The sequence below is a fragment of the Pogoniulus pusillus genome, chromosome 3, assembly GCF_015220805.1.
Source record: "Pogoniulus pusillus isolate bPogPus1 chromosome 3, bPogPus1.pri, whole genome shotgun sequence".
NCBI lineage: Eukaryota > Metazoa > Chordata > Aves > Piciformes > Lybiidae > Pogoniulus > Pogoniulus pusillus.
The window spans coordinates 114,115-133,714 of NC_087266.1; the positions used below are offsets into that span (position 1 = coordinate 114,115).

Consider the following 19,600-nt stretch of genomic DNA (forward strand, 5'->3'; position numbering starts at 1 on the left):
ATGAAGACACCAAGCTGCAAGGTTGGTATTTCCTTATTTCAAGAAGGCTTTCATTAAAACCTCACAGAAGCTAACCCTTCTTTGCAGGTTTGCTGAGCATGGGTAGAACAACTGGTCAGACAGTCCGTGTTCTTCAGGAGACTATGACTGCCAAGGGAAGGGATTCCATTACAAGTAAGAATTTGAAAGTTTAGTACAAAAGGCTCATGTTGCATGTTAGCTGGGACTTGGTACATGCAGGGGTGGTTCACAGATGTAAATGAAACCTTCCACAGTTGTCTGACTTTCTTACAAGGACTGAGAGTGGGAAGACTGCTGATAGAATATTGTAATTGGAGGGGCTGTATTTTGCATACATGAAACTTCAGGGTAAATGTCCAAAAGCTACAATTAATGCTTCAGTGAAGTGTTATAAAATGAAATAGTGTGACCTCAGGAGCATGACAAGAGCCGTACAAACAGTGTGGACTAGAGACTGCAGAAAGCTAAGTTCAGCCTGCAGTGATGCAGTGCTTAATGCATGCCATATATGTGGAATTCCACCTGGCACCTTGTTGGAGAGAGGAGGGAATTTGAGTAAAACAATTAAATAGGTTTTTTTTGTTGTATGAAACTTCTCTCTTGAGGGTTTTGTTCTAACTTACACTGTCCTAGAATTGAGGAGACAGAGTTCAGACCAAAACCTTGTCTAGTATGGGGGCTGGGTTTTTTCTTTTCAGAAAATGATTCTTGGATATAGAGGCAGTTATTAATGGTACAAAAAGAATGTAACCTCTCCCCCCAAATAGAAGATGTGATCTATTACTTAAGTCATTCAGAAATATTAATGCTCTAAAAATACTTCTACAGTGCAAGTGGGTTCTCACAGCTCTCCTGGATGCAAAGCTGAAGATGAGACCATCCACCATTGCTCAGATCTCCCTGAGACTCCCCCATCATCTCTGAATTGTGTGCTGTATGGATTACCCAACTCAGTGCTGATGTAATTTGTTATTCACACTAGTAATGGCACTGCACTGTGCACAGGGCATGTGCTGTGGCAGAGCTGTCTTCCTGTGTGGCCTGAGGAGTCAGGAGCTGCAGAAGGTGCATGTTCTGGTGACAGGCTGAGCTCTGCTCCAGACACCGGGAGTTTGATAGCAGAGTAGGTGTTAGGAAATGGTCAAAGAACATTTCCTGAAGAGATTTCAGTTAGCACCCTAAGGTTTTCTGAACTCAGTGAATCCCTTAGAAGAATTTGGTGACCACCATAGCTAGTACTCATGATGGCATGAGTACGGACCAAAAAACCTTTCTTTTACACATCTTATTTGTACATGGAATAGTTGTCAGGAGTGCAGCTGAAAAAATTACCAATTTACTTTATTCACAGTGAATTAATTTTTAACTTTTTACATAGAGGTAGTTGTGGTTTAGTTAGAAAAAAAATAAGGTAGTACTAAATAAAATGTTTGGTAAATGTTGCTTGCTTTATTTCCCATTAAATTATTCCAGAATCCCAAATGCAATTATTACACAGATTTTGCAATATGCTCTAATAATCAGCAATGCCTTTTTAAAATGGATAATTTAAAACTTTGTTTGTGGTGGTAACAGTAGAAATAAATGTATAGTAATTTAGCACTGACAAAGCTGTGTCACTGCTTATTTTTTGCCTTAAAATTTGAGGTATTTCACAAAAAAATCAGACCTTTAACTAGAAATAAAAGGGTTTCAGTAGCTCCTAGAAAACTTGGCATAGTACAGCCACATACTCATTCAACAGATACGACTGTGAAATGTGTTTCACAGCTTAGCACCCAAGGCACAACTTTCTGGTGCTTTATGCAGTCAGCTTTGGCAGCAGCTGCAGGGCACAATTCCTTGGCACAATTAGGCTAGGAAGAGACATACTACATCAGCAAACTGAGCCTAACTGCACGTGTATTTATAAAGAGCACAGTGTCATCTGTTCTACTTCAGTGTCAAAGCTGCCTGCACACTGGCAGAGTTTACTGTGAGGCGGTGTTCTCCCAGCACGTAAGCAACGCTGCCCACTGACATTCAAGGGCTGAGCAGTTTGGTTAGATCCGACTAGATTCAGGATGGTTTCTGAATGTAGCGTGGGGAAGATGTACAAATTGGCTGCACTGCCAACCTTAGGACACCACATTTTCTTTGAGAAGAAAACCAACAAACTCTTTTCCATCACTGAATAAAGCTGTCAGGACAATTTACGAACAAAGAGCAAGAGGCATCCAGAAGTCATCACTGCTAAGACTGAGGTTTTGGCTGCCCTCCTTGGTGAGGTGGGTAAGACAGCAAAGTGAAATATTCTTCGTGTTTTTTTCTTTTGCATTAAATCCACTGTGTATTATCAAATACCTCACAGCTCCCTCTCAAAGTCCAGATTTTCTGGTTACAAAATGCTCACCAGGTGTAATTTAGTCTGGGAAAAGGTCAGGGTTGTGCTGGCTAGTTACAGCATGTCTTTGCTTACCTACTGGCTTCCAGCTGAAAGCTCTAAGAGCATGTTGGCCACCAGCCAGCAGTGGATCTCATGGTCTGCAGACCAGCCTCCCTCCAAAGGCAGCAGGGAGTGAAGACCGGGAAAAGGACTGGCTTCTGCTTGTCCTTACAGCAGCACTTATAACGTTCTGGAGACTAAGAACCTACAGGTGCAGGCAGGCCACGGAACAGCGAGCAGCAGCCCGGAGTTACCACTGCCATAGAATGGTTTGGGTTGGAAGAGAACTTAAAAGATCGTCCAGCTCCATGCCCTTGCATGGGTCAGAGACACCTCCCACTAGCCCAGATTGTTCAAGGCCTCATCCAGCCTGGCCTTGAACCTCTCCAGAGAGGAAGCATTCACGACTTCCCCGAGCACCCTGTTTCCGTGTGTCACCAGCCCCACAGTGAGAACAGTCCTCCTTATGTCTAATCTAGATCTACTCTCTTTTCAGAATGCCTTAGCTCAGCACTCCCTGATATAGTTCCTCTCTTGCAGGTCCCCCAGTAACTACTAGAAAGCTGCTGTAACCTCTCCTACAACAATCCAAAATCCTTCTATTTACGATTAGTTCCTTCCCAGCCGCTCTCAAAATTTATTCACGTTCGCCTTTTTCAATAGCAGCTTCTTAGACTGGGCTAAGTGTGCCGAGGATCCGAGCAGCACTCCGGTGAAGCTGGCTGGACAGTAACAGCCGGCCGGACAGCGACGCCCGGCGGGAGGACTCGTTCGGCTCGCAGACTTAGCGGGGCCTCGGGCTTAAGCCCACCAAGGGAAGCGGGAGCAATTTCTGCGACTATACCTACTGCCCCAGCTCGGCAGAGAGGAGCGAAGCCCTCCCGGCCCAGGGTCTCTGCTCTAAGCGATGCGGCAGGACGCGGAGCGCGGCTCCGACGGCAGCGCGCCTGGGCGTGCCCTCGGCGCGGGGGTGTGCCAGCTTCCCATCCTGATTGGCTAATCGGGAACCGTCCGGCCAATGAGACGTGTCGGTGAGTGGGCGGGCCGGTGGTGCCGCTCTGAGAATGGATGGGGCATGGGGGCGGAGCTGCCAATCATCAACTCCAGCCAATCGGAGGCGGCAGCGGCGGGATGCCGGGCGGGCAGGGGCGGAGGCGTGCGTGGGGCGAGGAGCGGTGACAGTTGCCGCGGGCTGCCTCTTTCTCTTCGCCGCGGGCTCCTGGCCGGGAAGCAGCAGCGGCGGCGGCGGTGGGTGGCAGGTACGACGCGGCTGGCACAGCCCAGCCTGGCCGAAAGGAGCGATCTCTGCCTCATTCGGTGCTGTATTGCCCCGGTCTTTGGCCGGCCGCGGCAGCGGGACAACGGTTGTGCGGGAAAGGCCTCAGCAGGCCACATCGTCAAGGGAAGCGGGAGGGATCGGGTTGCCCCAGGGCGGCGGGACCGACTGCGGAGCCGGGGCTGGACAGCTACCTGCCCTCGCTTCTGCTTCAGGCGCTCTCGCTATGCAGGAAGTGGGGATGTGGGGATGTGACAGCGGCGACGTCCTGGAGTGGTGGGCACGGTCACCCATCTCCTCTGCGCCTGCTGTCAGACCTGCTCCCGCCCAGGAGGCTGGCTGTGCCTTTGCGGAGGCCATGGCCCTGGGGCGGGGAGAGGGTTCACGTATTTCAGTGCTGGGTTTCTGGCTCTTTATAGGTCCTGACCTGTGTCTGCAGGTGTGCTAGTCTGAAAGGCACTTTGACATGCCACACAGTCCATCTATTTTTGATCTCCTTAAAATGCTACTAACGCCAGATGTTTGATGTGTAGATGACATTTTAATATCAAGAGTCCAGCTTATATTAAAACAGCAGCAGCCTCAGTTGGGGGTTGATCTAGATTCCTTTAAAGGCTCCTTCCAACCCCAACATTCTATGATTAAAAAAATCACAAATGTTGCTTCTTAAAGCAGACTTCAATAAAAACTAACCCATCAGCTGTCACCAGCTAAACATCATTTGGGTCAGATGCTTCTTCCCACTGTTGTGTTACTTATGTATAGGTATTATTGACACTTGGGCAGCAGAGTCCTGAGGCCTTGAGCAGCCAGGTCTAGTTGAGAGGCATCCCTGCCCATGGCAGGGAGGTTGGAATAGGTGATCTCCCAGGTCCCTTCCAACCTGGGCCATTTTGTGGTTAGAATATACTATTATAATAGAATATACATAAATATTCTTATATCATTTATATAAACACAGATATTTTACTTTCTGATTCTGTGGCACAATTTGTCCTACAGCAGTCTGCCAGATGAAAGGCATTTCAATAGCACAGGAAGTTTGATAAACTTAACTTTCTCATTGCAGTTTAGATTACTAAATCTAGTCCCAATTTAAGGCACAATGAAAAAGCAACACTGCTGGGAAAACTCTTGGGACTAGTTCCTACACTTGGTGAGTGTCTTGATTTAGTTTTCTTTCTGTTACTGTGTGTGAACATTAAAATGGAAAAAAAAACCCAAACATTAGTTAGTACCATGTGCATTTGTACTTCATACAGGCTTTCTTGATTGAGTTGTAAAACAAGTTGAGAAACCTGCAGTCCTGGCAGCAGATCCACATTTCTTCTGAAGGATTCTCGGTGCTAATTATTGACTAACTTTTTCCTCCCCAGACCAGTAAGAGCATACCTGAGGTCAATGATGTTTTCCAAGCTGACCTGCTCTCGGAGCACTGCTGCTCTCTGGCGAGGTGTTCATGCTTCCTTGAGTTCTGCTGCCTCAGCTGCTCCTAAAAAAAACATCCAGGGATCTCCCACCTCTGATTTCATATATGAACGTGAGGCTAAATATGGTGCCCACAATTACCACCCACTGCCTGTTGCTCTGGAAAAAGGAAAAGGTATTTTCCTAGCTGGGTGGGCTAGATGGTGTGTATGTATGTGTGCAAGTGAGATCATGGCATAATGATGTTGACCTAACCAATTTCTGAACCTTTGGAATTTTTAGGGGTGATGGAGTGGGTGGGACTGAGAGAACTGATTAAATAAAGACAGCTAACTGCTTGTTAGAGAGCTGGATCATTAAGCATATTTCTTTTGAACTGGGGAGCCAATATTCCAGATGTGAGCTCACTAGGGCAGGACAGAGAGGAGCAGAGCAGGAGGAGAAGCTCCCTCAACCTTCTGGGCACACTCTTCTTAACGCCCCCAGACTATGTCCTATGGAACAGCATGAGCACCATTCTGTACAACAAAAGGCTGTGTTGTAGCTTGCAGCCTGTGCTGTTTAGTGTTGTCTCATGCCTCTTATTTTGTGAGTTGACCTTCCCACTGTTTTCCCAGGTGTTTATGTCTGGGATGTTGAAGGCAGAAAGTATTTTGACTTCCTGAGTGCTTACAGTGCTGTTAATCAAGGCCACTGCCACCCAAAGATTGTGAATGCTCTGAAGCTTCAGTCTGAAAAACTGACCCTGACGTCCAGAGCATTCTACAATGATGTTCTTGGAGAGTATGAGGAATATATCACCAAAATGTTCAATTACAACAAAGTTCTTCCAATGAACACAGGTAAAAAGTCATTTTGTTTCCAGTGTGTTTCCTGTCTCTCTGATTCCGGGGGCTTGTAACGTTTGGTGCTGCATCAGTGGCCTGTCTCATGTACTGCGTGGTAAGGATACTGCTCTGTGTTGTAGGAGTGGAGGCTGGAGAAACTGCCTGTAAATTGGCTCGGAAGTGGGCTTACACAGTGAAAGGAATTCCAAAATACAAAGCAAAGATCATTTTTGCAGGTATGTAAAGTGTATGTTATGAGCTGAGGCACTGAGGAGGATGAGAGCTCTGGATGCTGGCTGTAGCTCTCTCTTCTCTCCTGTAGCTGGAGCCATGGCTTTGAAATATTCTTAACATTTTAGGGCTTTTTTCGCTGCATCAGGTCTGTGAAAGGTCTCTGTAACCTTGCACATTTTAATCATGTGAGCTAAGATCTTGGCCTGTTGACAGATTCTGTTGTACTCAACTGCAGGTCATGGCACTGTTAAAGAACTACTGCTGTGGCTACAGCAGCCTGCAGGGCCTTAAAGTTCACCAAGTGCCTCCTTCCATATCATAAACTTCAGTCCTAAATACGTTCTGTTGACAAAACATTCTGTGGATGCTCCTGGCAGTTTGACCTTAGAGTTAGAATTAGTTACAAATTTCTGGAAAAGGGAATGCCTGTGATCTTAACAGGGGAGAGGAGAGGCTCAGGGGGGACCTCACTGCTGTCTACAGCTACCTGAAGAGAGGCTGGGGCCAGGTGGGGTCAGTCTCTTGTTCCAGGCAACCAACGACAGAACAAGGGGACACAGTTTCAAGTTGTGCTGGGGTGGATATAAGCTGGATGTGAGAAGGAAGTTCTTCCCAGAGAGAGTGATTGGCACTGGAATGGGCTGCCCAGGGAGGTGGTGGAGTCGCCGTGCCTGGAGGTGCTCAAGAAAAGACTGGATGAGGCATTTAGTGCAAGTATGGTCTAGTTGGTTGGATAGGCTGGACTGGATGAGCTTGGAGGTCTCTTCCAACCTGGTTGATTCTGTGATTCTATGAGAGGTGATTGCAAAAACAAGAGATCTGAACAGAATTCCTATGACAAGTCCATTGCAGATCCTCTCCCTTGTGGAGGTGTGTGCATTAGGAGGCGATGAAGAGAGTTGTCAGCAGCTGCTGGTATTGTCTGTGTTTGCAAGGGAAATGCAACAATGAGCTTAAATCCAGAAAGGAAACCATAGGTAATAGAGTGATTTATAAAGCTTTGCAAAGAGCAGTTGAATATATAAAGTGAACCAACCTTATTTGTGCTGCTTAATGGTTTTAGCTGTCAAAAATTGGTGAGAATCATAGAATGGTTTGGGTTGGAAAAGGCCTCTAAAGGTAGTCTAGTCCAATCCCCTTGCAGTGAGCAGGGACATCTTCAATTAGATCAGGTTGCTCAGAGCCACACCCAGTCTGTCCTGGAATGTTTCCAGGGATGGAGGTTCCACTACCTCTCTGGGCAACTTGTGCTAGTGTTTGTGTGGCTGCCTGAAGCCCCATGAGATGTGTAGTCAGTCCTCTGTGCTCTGTTTAAGCACTTGGTGGGTGTGTTCAAGTGCAGCACGTTTTTGTTCCTAATTGGCTATTTTTTACATACATTCACCTTTGTTCCTCAGACAGCTGTCACCACAGATGTCACTCTGGGATTGAGCCTTCTTCCTGCTGAGGCCTTCCCTACCAGTGGTTTTCTTCTGTGGTCACTGTGTCTTCCAGAAGTTGGCATTAACCCAGGAAAGCCATGTGGTAGTCTTGGTCATAGGAGAGTTGTAAAAGTGACACTGCTGAAGTAAATCTGGGGCCCTTGAAAGCCCTGGTTATACAGGTCACAGACTTCCTCCTTTACCTGCCTGCTCTGCTTGGCTCTGTAGCAGAGAGGTTACAGCCACTGTTACACTTGGCTAAAGATTATTTTATAGCTGATTTAGGTAGCTTAGATTTGATATTCTTTGCTATTAGATGTAGTATTTTTGTCACTTCTCATATTCAGTAGTTCTTTACCTTACAAAACCTTCCAGAATAAAGATTATGACTTAATTATTGACTTTCTTTTTTAAATGTTTAACTCTTGGTGCACAGAGTGGCTGAACCATAAACTGTCCCTAGGAAGCATTTATGAATTGCATTATGGTTTCTGGGACCAGATGGATTAGTTTGCACCTTTTTTATTTCTTCTGGAAGTTCTTTGAACAAATACATTTCTTCCTGCACTTTATCTGTTTTGTCTTGCTCTTCAGCCAATTAACTTCTAATAATTACTTTATTGCCTTATTGAACTCTGTTTTTATGATCCCATCTCCTTAACCACAGTATATAATCATGTGCTAAGCAGTTGGGAAAAAAAAGAAGAGTGATCCTTCTTTTGTCAGACTCATAGAATGGCAGGAGTTGGAAAGGAACTGTAGAGATCATCCAGTCCAGCCCCTGCTAGAGCAGGATCACCCAGGGCAGCCCACACAGGAACACATCCAGGTGGGTTCGGAATCTTTCCAGAGGAGAATCCATAACCTCTCTGAGCAGCCTGTTCCAGTGCTCCAGCACCCTCACAGTAAAGAAGTTTGTCCTCATGTTGAGGTGGAAATTCCAGAAGCCAGCTTTTAGGCAGAACAAAGAGCTCTTGTGTAGCTGGGTCAGAATAAAAAGTGCTTTTAAACATCCAACCTGAGGGATGTGACTAAGGGAGCTAGGGATGGTTAGAGTGAGGAAGAGGAGGCTGAGGGGAGACCTCATTTCTGTCTACAACTACCTGAAAGGACACTGTGGAGGGGCTGTTGCTGGCTTCTTCTCACAAGTAATTGGAGACAAAACAAGGGGGAATGGCCTCAAGTTGAGACTGGGGAGGTTTAGATTGGACATTAGGAAGAAGTTTTTCATGCACAGAGTGGGCAGGGACTGGAATGAGCTGTCTAGGCAGGTGGTGGAGTCACCAACACTGGATGTGTTTAAGGGTTGTTTGGATGTGGTGCTTAGAGAGGTGGTTTAAGGTGTACCTTGTAGAGTAGGGTTATAGGTTGGACTTGGTGATCCTGGGGAGCTTTGCCTACCTGGATGCTTTTGTGATTATCAAACGTAAAGTGTAATATCCTATGCACTGTACTGGCTCTTAGTCAGCATTGCAACAACCTCCTTCTTTATTCTATTTATTTTAAGCTGGCAACTTCTGGGGCAGAACTTTGTCTGCTATCTCTAGCTCTACCGACCCATCCAGCTATGATGGCTTTGGACCCTTTATGCCAGGTTTTGAAGTGATCCCATACAATGACCTACCAGCTCTTGAGGTATTTGATGACCTTTGTTCTCTTGCAAGAAATAATTCTGTTGTGATTCTTTGCTAACTAGCAAGTGGGAAAATCACAAGTGTTTGCTTTGAGGCATGCTTTGATGTCAATATTTGCGCATCTGGGCATGTAAGAAATATCTATGTTACAATTCTGTGTAGGGAATGCATGTAAATTTTGCTTTGGTTTTGATTTTCAGTTTGCTTTAGGCTGTGAAAGGAAAACCACAGGTTCTGTTTCTCCCATCACTGAGATGTTCAGGGAAGAAACGAAGAAGAGCAGACACACACTAAGGGAATTCAGATCAGTTGCATGCATTCCCAGTCAGGATTCTGAAGCCAGTGTCTTTACCTGCTGCTCTCAGAAATGCTGTGCATTCCTCAGTGACCACATGAATGAGGTTAAGAGCAGCCACAAACAAGCCTTCCCAGTTTCACAGCAGCTTAAGATCATACTGGCCTGCTGCTTCACTTTAGCTACTGAAACTTGCATGATTCTGCATGGCCCTGGGTTTCTGAGATGCATCTGGCAAGATGCTGGGGAGAGTTCACTTTGATGGGTCTTCAAAATTTCCCACCTTCATAATGTGGTCTCAGGGATTAAAGAGTATATGGTGCTTGGTGGCAGCCATAGGGTGCTGGACTTGGGACCTGGGAGGGAAGAGGGTTCCAGTCTGACACAGATGGCCATGAAGCACTGAGAATGTTGGCAGTCCATCATCTGGGTACGTCATCTTCATGAGTGCCAGGCTGGTTACTCTTCAGTGCCTCTTGGGTTTGTTAAGTACACAAGTTGGCTATGGAAGCTGGAGGATATATAGGATAAAGATGTTTGCCTCCTAGGAGTTTGGTTAAGGGCAACAGAAGTCTCAGCATATTAAACATGCAGCATGGAAAAGCTTACTCAGATTTGAACCTACATAAGACTGCCTATTGTGAAAGCCTTCTAAGTATTTAGTGGCTCTCGGCCAATGTTACTGAGGCTTTGAATGTGTTCTGGAGACAGGAAATTCAGACCCTTGTCCATCAGACTGATAACTGAATCTGTTCTGTTTATGGGGCAGTACTGAGAGAACTGGCAATCATTACATCTCTTGTGGACTTATAAACCTTTTAGGACTTGATGGTGTTAAGAATGTAGCTGTGGACTTTGATTTAAGGTGACAAAATGTTCTGAAGAGGCTCCATTCCTTTCTGTCTGAGGTGCACAGAGGAAGTGTTGAGCAAGTGTTTGTCTTGCATGGGGTAATGCAAAACTGAGTCTGTTTCTGAGGTAATGCAGGAACTGATCTGATAATCTGTCTGAGTTTGCACTTTTGAAGTTTGCAATTTCCCAAGCAAGCACAGCAGCTGATTTTTAAAGGCAAATAGTGACTATGTTGGAACTGAAAGGGCACTCAGGGAGAGCCATCTGACATGAACACTGTTACCATCATTTGAGGTGGAGCACCAGGGCTAGAACTAGATTCTACTACATGCTATTCTCTGTATTTTGAGACCCCCACCTAAAATACTGTGTCCATTTCTGGAGCCTGCAACAGAAGAAGGACATGGAACCATTAGAACAGATCCAGAGCAGACCACGAAGATGATCAGAGGCTGGAGCACCTCTGCTGTGAAGACAGATTGAGAGAGTCAAGGCTGGTCAATTTGGAGGAGGCTCTAAGGAGACCTTAGAGCAGCCTTCCAGTACCTGAAGGGAGGCCACAGGAGAGCTGGGGAGGGACTTTTGACAAATCTTTGTAGTGACAGCATGAGGGGCCAATGGCTTCAAACTAAAAGCAGCTCAATTTAGATTAGACATTAGAAAGAAATTCTTTACAGTGAGGGTGTTGAGGCACTGGAAAAGGTTGCCTGGAGAAGTTGGGGAGGCTGCAGCCCTGGAGGTGTTCAAAGCCAAGCTGAATGAGGCTTTGAGCAGCCTGGTCTAGTGGGAGGTGTCCCTGTCTGTGGCTGAAGGATTTGATTTGGATGAGCTTTGAGGTCTCTTCCAAGCCAAACCATTCTGTGAATCGGTGAGTTTCTAAATTTGACCTTTTTTGTCTTTCCTGTTCCTGTTTCCACAGCGGGCCCTTCAAGATCCCAATGTAGCAGCTTTCATGGTTGAACCAATTCAAGGTGAAGCAGGTGTGATTGTTCCTGACAAAGGCTATCTCAGAGGTGTGCGGGAGCTCTGCACAAAGCACAACGTAAGGAACTGGCTGTGACAGGGTGGTTTAAACACTGCCCGCTGTGCTGACTGGCATGTCTGGCGAGGTCATCCTGGTGTGCAGGGTACAGGGCTTCATGCTCTGCTTAATCATTGCCTTTTCTTTCAGTGAATAGGGTGGGGGTACATTTGTCAGTTTCTTGCTGCTGTTAACCATTTCCAGTTTCTGATGCATGTTCTTGGAACCTCATTTACTTTAAGTTAATTTAGCTTAGTTTGTTTTTCACATGCTAAGTTTCTTGGGCCAGAAGCCAGTTACTGCAGTGATTCTACCTATCAAGGGACTTTATTGCTGGCGTGTATAAAGGCTACTGGGAGTTAGAAACAGTAGTGAGTCTCAGGAAATGTTCATATGTGTATGAATGCTCTTTGAAGACCTCTGAAATGCAAAGGTTTTTTGTTCAGCATTTTCTCATATACTGTTTAATTCTACACCTCTGAGTCCTGTGCTCAATAGTATGTCCTGCCTGAGTTCTGCTAAAAAGTGTTTAGCTTTGCAAATGGAACGTTAGGTCCATGATGTCTCTTCAGTGCCAGTGAAGACATACTGAGTTGTAGTGGCATCCCCCATCTGTGGAAGCGTGAGAAGATAGATTTACATATCTTATTCCACTCCATTCTGTAAGTGTGATGAAAAACAACAAAAAGAAGTCTGCCAGTTTGCATTTTCTTATCCCCTTGGTGGTGTTTGCCTGATTTAGAAATCAGTGGTCTCTGCTCCAACAGAATTCTTTATTCACAAAGCCTGCCTGTAGTTTCTTCTATACCTTCAGAGGAAGCTATTGACATCTGACTAATAAAGTTGCTTTCATTATTGCTGTGAAAATAGGAGTTACCTTAGGAATAGTAGTATTTGGTTATAGTGCAGCTGAGGAGAGCAAGCTCAAAGACTGAGATTTAGGTTCTCAAAGTTATTTAGACTCTTAGACATCAGACTACCAAACCTGCAGCCTTGCTGAAGTGGCATTCCTCAGAAGCTCCCAAAGGTCAGAGTACCAACAATGCCCTGGGTGTAATGGTAGACAAACCCTAACATTCTGGAATTCTCACTCGTTGCTGCACTGCAGACAGATTGTGGCTGGACAGCCCTGTGTGCAGTCTGTCTTACACAGAAGAGAGTGTGCTAAAGGTACTGTGGGGAGAGGACAGCATGGTCATGTGTCAGTGCTTTGACACTGCACAGGATGCATGTCTCCAGGAGGTTTAGAGGAGGTAAAGGAAATACGTTGGTGTCCTCAGCGTAATGCAGCTGGAAGGCCTTTGGCTTCCATGTGCAGTTCTGTTGTGCTGTTTGAATGGAGCTGGCCACGAGAACAAAGTGCTGTTAAATATGTGGCGTTTTCTTCTATTTCACCTCCATAAAGGTCCTGTTTATCGCCGATGAAGTGCAGACTGGTTTAGCCAGAACAGGGAAGATGCTAGCTGTTGACCATGAAAATGTGAGACCTGATCTAGTTCTTCTTGGAAAGGCCCTTTCTGGTGGCTTATATCCTGTGAGTAACAACAAAACATTTATGTTGAATCATAATTGTTAATTAATTAACACTGAAACTCTACCAAGTGAAGGACCAAGAAACTGAATGTTTGTTATGCTTCAAAACTGGTGTTTACAAGATTAACTGGGATTTATGACCCAGATAGTCCAACCTGTGGGAGATACATAAGAAAATAATGGAAAATATAATATTGCCTTTAGAGCTGAAATGGCTTTGTTAGTGTCCTGAACTTTCAAGGTTGATACTTGAGTTGTTAGGGAGGCAAGTTGCTAGATGTCATCCTCTTAATTTTTAGGTGTTTTAGCCCTTGTCAATTGAATGAAGTTTGAGATCCTATCAGGAAAAGAAGTAATCAGCCTTTCATTCTGTATTTACTGGTTAGTCTTTTGTCCACTCTCTGAAGAGCAGTTTATTACAGTCTTACTGTGATTAATTTCTAGAGGAATTGTGTGAAGGGCAAGAGAACTCCTAATGTGTATTAAAATAAAGCAATTTCTGAAGGACTGTCATTGTTTCACTCGTTTGGCTTGCCCACATGACTGACTTGATCCTCTTGGAGTAACCTAAATTCCTACCAATTAATCTGGGAATTACAATATGCCTTGAATGATTTTGACTGATTAAAGGTGTTTCTTAGTTGTTAAAAAGAGTAGTGAAGCTTAAAATCAGTTTGGAGAAGCACCCCTCAGCTGTGTTCTGGCAGAACAGCTTAGTACGTTTAAGGGATTAGGCTGCTCCGACTGCCATCTCCTCTGGGCAGCGCTGGCAGTGTGAATGTCTGCAGGCTGAAAACAATCCTTTCCTCAGCCCTGGGGAAAACCTTGATGCAGAGGTATTTGAGTTTACTGTTCTAAATATATGTGTAAACAAACTGGCCTTGCTGTTTTAGATCTCAGCAGTCCTATGTGATGATGAAGTGATGCTGACCATCAAGCCTGGTGAACACGGCTCTACTTATGGAGGAAATCCGTTGGCTTGCCGCGTGGCCATAGCAGCGCTGGAGGTTTGTGTCTTGTAGTGGGGATTGGATCCCAGAAGAAAAAGGGTGTCACCCTGGCACGGCCTCTGCTTAAAGACATTATGTTTGCTGTGCTACGAGTAGAGAATGGAAAATTGCAGATGGTTAACTGCTTGCATGGATCACAAAACCAGTTCTGTAATCTTTACTGGAAATGTGTCCTAATTTCTGTGTGCTTACCATCTTAGTGTCTTAAATGACCAAACAAAAGTCATCCAGGGGAGGCTTGAAGGCACTGATGTAAATTCAATAGAATAGTTTCACTGATTTCATAAAGACAGTGGTAAATGCCTTATTTTACTACCCCATACTGCAAAGGCTGTTGCTGTGTAAGCCTCGTATATAGCTCAAACAGAAGTCTCTAAAATTCTTGTCTGGAGTCTCTAATTATTCTATGACTGCACAACTGACAGTGTGTCATGCAACTCACTCAAAGCCTCATCATTACCCAGTGTGTGCACCTGCACAGATTAAGAGTCTTCAGAGGTTTACCATTTACATGTAAACAATGACAAATGAAAAGCAGGGTAATAAAAATTCAGAGAGATGAATGTTTGCTCTAAACATGAATGAGTGAATGCTTAGTACTAATCTGCCTGCGTGTGCAGCCACCACATTGATGTTTCGGATGCAACAGCAGCTGTAGTGTCATTGGACATCCCTTCCAGCATGGGGCATAGAACAATGCCATTTCCTTCAACTGACTGGAGATCTGACTTCCCTTTAGGTAATTGAAGAGGAAGAGCTGGCTAAAAATGCAGAAATCATGGGTACCATACTAAGAAACGAGCTGATGAAGACACCATCGGATATTGTAACGTCTGTGAGAGGAAGAGGACTGCTAAATGCGATTGTCATTCGGGAAACCAAAGGTGAGGAGATACAGACACAGCACTTAAAGTGTCTGAATGGAGTAAGGAGCTGGCTTACAGGCATCACATTTGGGCTCAGATCTTGGCTGTTGCACTGTGGTACCTACGGAAAACTTATGCGAGTTGACAAAATAGGGTTTGGCTTTCTTAACAGTCTGAACAGTTTTGCTTTGAATTATTTGACTTTATGATTTTATAATGTTCAAAACTGATGGTGAATTGAACTCCTACCACAGAGCCTTTTGTCCCCTCACCTGGGGAAAACTGGCTGCAAAGCCAGATGCTGTCAGATTGTGGAAAGATTGGCTGAAAATAGTTGCAGAATAGCTGAGAACGGTCAATAAAGGCAGCACAAGGAAGGAAGAAGCTAATGACTCGAACACGTTTCTAGGCATTAACACCTTGAATTAAATCAGAAAATGGCTTAGAAGCCAGAGCAGCCAATGTCGTGAGTCTGCAAAGTGACAAAGTGCTGCAGGGAGCTGGTGTGGTTTCTTAAGACATGACATGGCAAGTCTGAGTCTAGTCACAACTGTCACCTTGTCTAAACTTCCCTGACCTCTTTGCATGGGCCTGGTTTTAAATTTGTTGATGTATCTATACAAGCACTCAGCTGTAAAGGAGCCAAATTTGGTGTGCTAGGGGCATATTCTTGAGCCCCTTCAGACTGCAGCTTTGGGGCAATTTTGCATGTTCACTGTGAATTCTGGGGAGTTGCTCAGAAATGACCCCTTGATTTCTGAACAACCTTTTCACTGCCAGGTGACAAATCATACAACCATAGAACTGCTTAAGTTGGAAAAGACCTTTGAGATCTTCCAAGTCCAACCTTTAGGATCTAGTTCAAACAGTTCACAGTCTGGGCCCATGTACCATGTGCTGCAACTGTGACACTTTTTCTGCTGTAAAGTGTCATCTGAATTCTGCTCGTCCTGGGTCAAAGGGCTGAGCTGCATAGTCTTAGGGCATTTACAACAAACATCAACTTTGTGTCAGCTGCTGCTGTGGGTATGAGCAGAGGCAGAGGTTTGAAAATCAAAATCAGCATCTGCTGCTGATGGGTAAAGTCTCAGCAACTGGTCAGAACTTCATAAAGGTGCTGGTGAAGAGTGGACAATTCACAAATCGCTCTGTGGTTTTGTGCTGGCTGAAGTGCTGGGCTGCCCAGGGAGGTGGTGGAGGTACTGTCCCTTGAGGTCTTCAAGAAAAGACAGGATGAGGCACTCGGTGCCATGGTCTAGTTGACTGGATAGGGCTGGGTGCTAGGTTGGACTGGATGATCTTGGAGGTCTCTTCCAACCTGCTTGATTCTATGATTCTGTGATTCTGTCTTTGCCAAATGGTGGCAGACAGGAGAGGTGCCTGAGGGCTGGAGCAGAGCCAGTGTCACTCCAGTCTTCAAAAAGGGCATGAAAGAGATTCAGGAAACTACAGACCAGGCAGCCTCACCTCCATCCCTGGAAAAATGATGGAATGGCTCCTGCTGGAGGGCATCTCAAAGCACCTGGAAGAGAAGAAGGTTATCAGGAGTAGCCAGCATGGATTTACCAAGGGGAAGTTGTGCTTAACTAACCTGACAGCATTCTATGATGCCATAACTGAATGGGTAGATTCAGGGAGAGCAGTGGATGTAGTCTACCTTGACCTTAGCAAGGCCTTTGACACTGTCTGCCATGACAGTTTAGTGAGCAAGCTGAGGCAATGTGGAAGAGCAGGCAGTGAGGTGAGTTAGGAACTGGTTGCAAGACAGAGTTCAGAGAGTGGTGATCAATGGTGCCAGGTCCAGCTGGAGGGCTATGACCAGTGGTGTCCCCCTGGGATCAGTGCCAGTCCTGTTCAACATCTCCATCAGTGACATTGATGAGGGCACAGACAGACAGAGTCTGCTCAGCAAGTTTGCTGCTGACACCAAACTGGGAGGCTTGGCTGAGACAGCTGCAGACTGCGCAGCCATCCAGAGAGCCCTGGGCAGACAGAGCTGGGCACAGAGGAACCAGATGAAGTTCAACAAGGACAAGTGCAGAGTCCTGCACCTGGGGAGGAATAACAAACTGCACCAGTACAGGCTGGGAGGTGATCTGCTGGAGAGCAGCCCTGTGGAGAGGGAGCTGGGGGTGCTTGTGGCTAACAAATTCCCCATGGCACAGCAATGTGCCCTTGTGGCCAAGAGGGCCAAGGGGATCCTGGGCTGTAGTAGGAGAAATGTGTCCAGCAGGCCAAGGGAGGTTCTCCTCCCCCTCTACTCTGCCCTGGTGAGACCTCATCTTGAATACTGTGTTCAGTTTTGGCCTTCCCAGTTGAACAGGGACAGGGATCTGCTGGAGAGAGTCCAGTGAAGGGCTAGCAAGGATGATGAGGGGACTGGAGGGCATGGCTTATGAGGAGAGGCTGATGGACCTGGGGCTTTTTAGTCTGGAAAAGAGAAGACTTAGAGGGGATTTGATTAATGTTTATAAGTATCTGAGGGCTTCCAGGATTGGAGGGACAAGCTCTGCTCACTGCACCCTGTGATGGGACAAGGAGCAATGGGTGTAAATTGCAGCAAAAGAGGTTCCAGCTCAACATGAGGGGGAACTTCTTTCCTGTAAGGGTCCCAGAGCCCTGGCACAGGCTGCCCAGAGAGGTTGTGGAGTCTCCTTCTCTGGAGAGTTTCCAGGCCTGTCTGGATGCATTCCTCTGCAACCTGAGCTAGATTGTATGGTCCTGCTCTGGCAGAGGGGTTGGACTTGATCATCTCTTTGGGTCTCTTCCAACCTCTAGCATCCTGTGATCCTGTGATCTTTGACCAGTAGTAGCAAATGAAGATGCCCTAGATCCAGACCTAGGCAAGTTTCCCAAAAAAGGGAAATGTTCAGCTTTGTGACCTATGTTTACCAGAAACAAAGCAGGGTGCAAAACAAGACCAAACGTGGTGTTTCTGTGGCAGACTGAGAGGTGCCAAGGCTGTTGTCTGCTCTTCCCACTTCCTCCAGCCCAGGAAAGAGAGAGAGGGTGGGGCAAGGTGGGTATGTAGGTACCTGTTCAGAACATGCAGAGACATGTCTTTCAGGTATAATTTGGACTTTTCACTGCAGGCTTGGAACCCAATGACCATTAAGATCCTTTCCAACCCATTCCATGATTCTGTGCTCTTTTCCTCTTCCCTTCAATTGCAGACTATGATGCCTGGAAGGTGTGCTTGCGGCTGCGTGACAACGGACTGCTGGCCAAACCCACACATGGTGACACCATTCGACTGGCACCACCCCTTGTGATCAAGGAGGATGAAATCAGAGAGTGCATTGAAATAATTCATAAGACCATTCTGTCATTCTGAACATGTGGCTTTAAAAATATCTCTGCTGACTGGCCCAAGGGGGTGTGTTGAAATGCGTGTGATGGAGGCCTGCTCTTGGAGCAAGTGTCTCTTATTCCTTGTGTCTAATAAGATTTGACTCTTAAAACGTAGCTATGTCTTTAAATTAAAGTAATAAAGAACTCCCAATCTTGCAGTACTTGGAAATGAAGCAATGAGAGTCTGTTCATCAACTTGTGTACTTACAGAGCAGTTAAGTCAGCATGTCTGAGGAGAGATACATGCAGAAATCTTCAATTATTGTAACTCTTGCCCAAAATGTAAAGTGTAATTCATGTCTATTTTAATAAGGGTGGTCTTGCACTCTTACATCACTCCAAAACATTGCATTTTCGCTCCTTGATAAGATGCCTGCAGGGTGGAAGGGCTTGTCATTATGGCTGACTTTCATTTCCCATTTTCAGCTAGACAAAACTCATGCTTAGGTTGATGAGGTGGGCGCTGTGCTGGTCAACTTCAGCATGAGCTGCATTCCATCTGTGCAGTGCTTTTGCTGTATGACAGGGGATGCCTTTTCTGAGAGTTCTGAGACTGATCTCAGTGCTTGGCTTTGCAGCCCTGTAAAACAGATCTGCCTGTATAGATCTGGTTTTACTGCTGTAAAACCTGTAATCCCAATGCTTGTATTAAAGTCTGCCTTGCATTAACACATAAAAGCTTAGGTGGAACTGAAATGTAGAGAGTGTTGCCGGAGAGCAACCACACAGAAACCTGCTGCAGTTCTGCAGAGAGCTGACTGCCAGTGCTGCCTTTGTGTATTCCTAACAATCTTTGTGTGGAAGCTTCTGCTGTGCTTTTGTACAGGGCAAGTTCTGCACTGTCATGCCTCAGGACGCTGTCAGCGGAGGGTTCTGTGCACAGTTTGAAGTTGGCTGCTACTCCTGCACTAGGTTGTTTTCTCATATTTCTTGACTGAACTGATTTTAGCTGAACCTGAGCTCAGATTAGTCACCTGGTGCAGAGTGTTCCCTTTGCCAGGCATAGGGGTGAAATGCAGCCACGTTTGCAATTGGAAGTGGCAAATAATCCCCTGGTACTTCAGAAGCAGCCTGGTTTTTGGAAAGGAACCAATATGGGGTCACAGAACCTTTTATGCTGTGTTGTTTTAGGAGAGACAAAACGAGTAGTGATAGAATCATAGAATCAACCAGGTTGGAAGAGACCTCCAAGATCATCCCATCATCATCTGCTGTGGATGAGGTAAGACTGATTCCAGATGGGTGCAGAAGGTGATGTCTTACTGTGACTGCAAGGCTTAGGAAGAAGAGCAAAGGTGGAAAGATGTTGCCTAGGAAGTTTGGCACAGTCTGATGGGAAAGGAGTGAAATAACTGAGAGAAACTGTAGTGTAAACAGCCGTTTGTGGAGTCCCTTAAGGGACTGAC

At 45.7% G+C, this 19,600-nt stretch overlaps 2 protein-coding genes across 2 annotated transcripts in view; both read left to right on the top strand.

The window, feature by feature from the left end:
* CFAP46 (cilia and flagella associated protein 46) overlaps positions 1-1,631 on the top strand; it is a 62,560-nt gene extending 60,929 nt beyond the window's left edge. The window contains exons 58-59 of the mRNA XM_064139940.1: positions 88-174; positions 850-1,631. Coding sequence (XP_063996010.1) covers positions 88-174; positions 850-986 — 224 coding nt within the window. The 3' untranslated portion in view covers positions 987-1,631. The remainder of the gene's footprint in view (positions 1-87; positions 175-849) is intronic.
* A 1,968-nt stretch (positions 1,632-3,599) lies between these two features.
* OAT (ornithine aminotransferase) lies at positions 3,600-18,363 on the top strand. The gene is made up of 10 exons (XM_064168189.1): positions 3,600-3,705; positions 5,099-5,325; positions 5,768-5,992; positions 6,118-6,213; positions 9,140-9,267; positions 11,333-11,455; positions 12,840-12,968; positions 13,861-13,974; positions 14,717-14,861; positions 18,017-18,363. The coding sequence occupies exons 2-10, from the start codon at positions 5,124-5,126 to the stop codon at positions 18,175-18,177; spliced, it is 1,323 nt and encodes a 440-aa protein (XP_064024259.1). The 5' UTR covers positions 3,600-3,705; positions 5,099-5,123; the 3' UTR covers positions 18,178-18,363.
* The last annotated feature ends 1,237 nt before the right edge of the window (positions 18,364-19,600 follow it).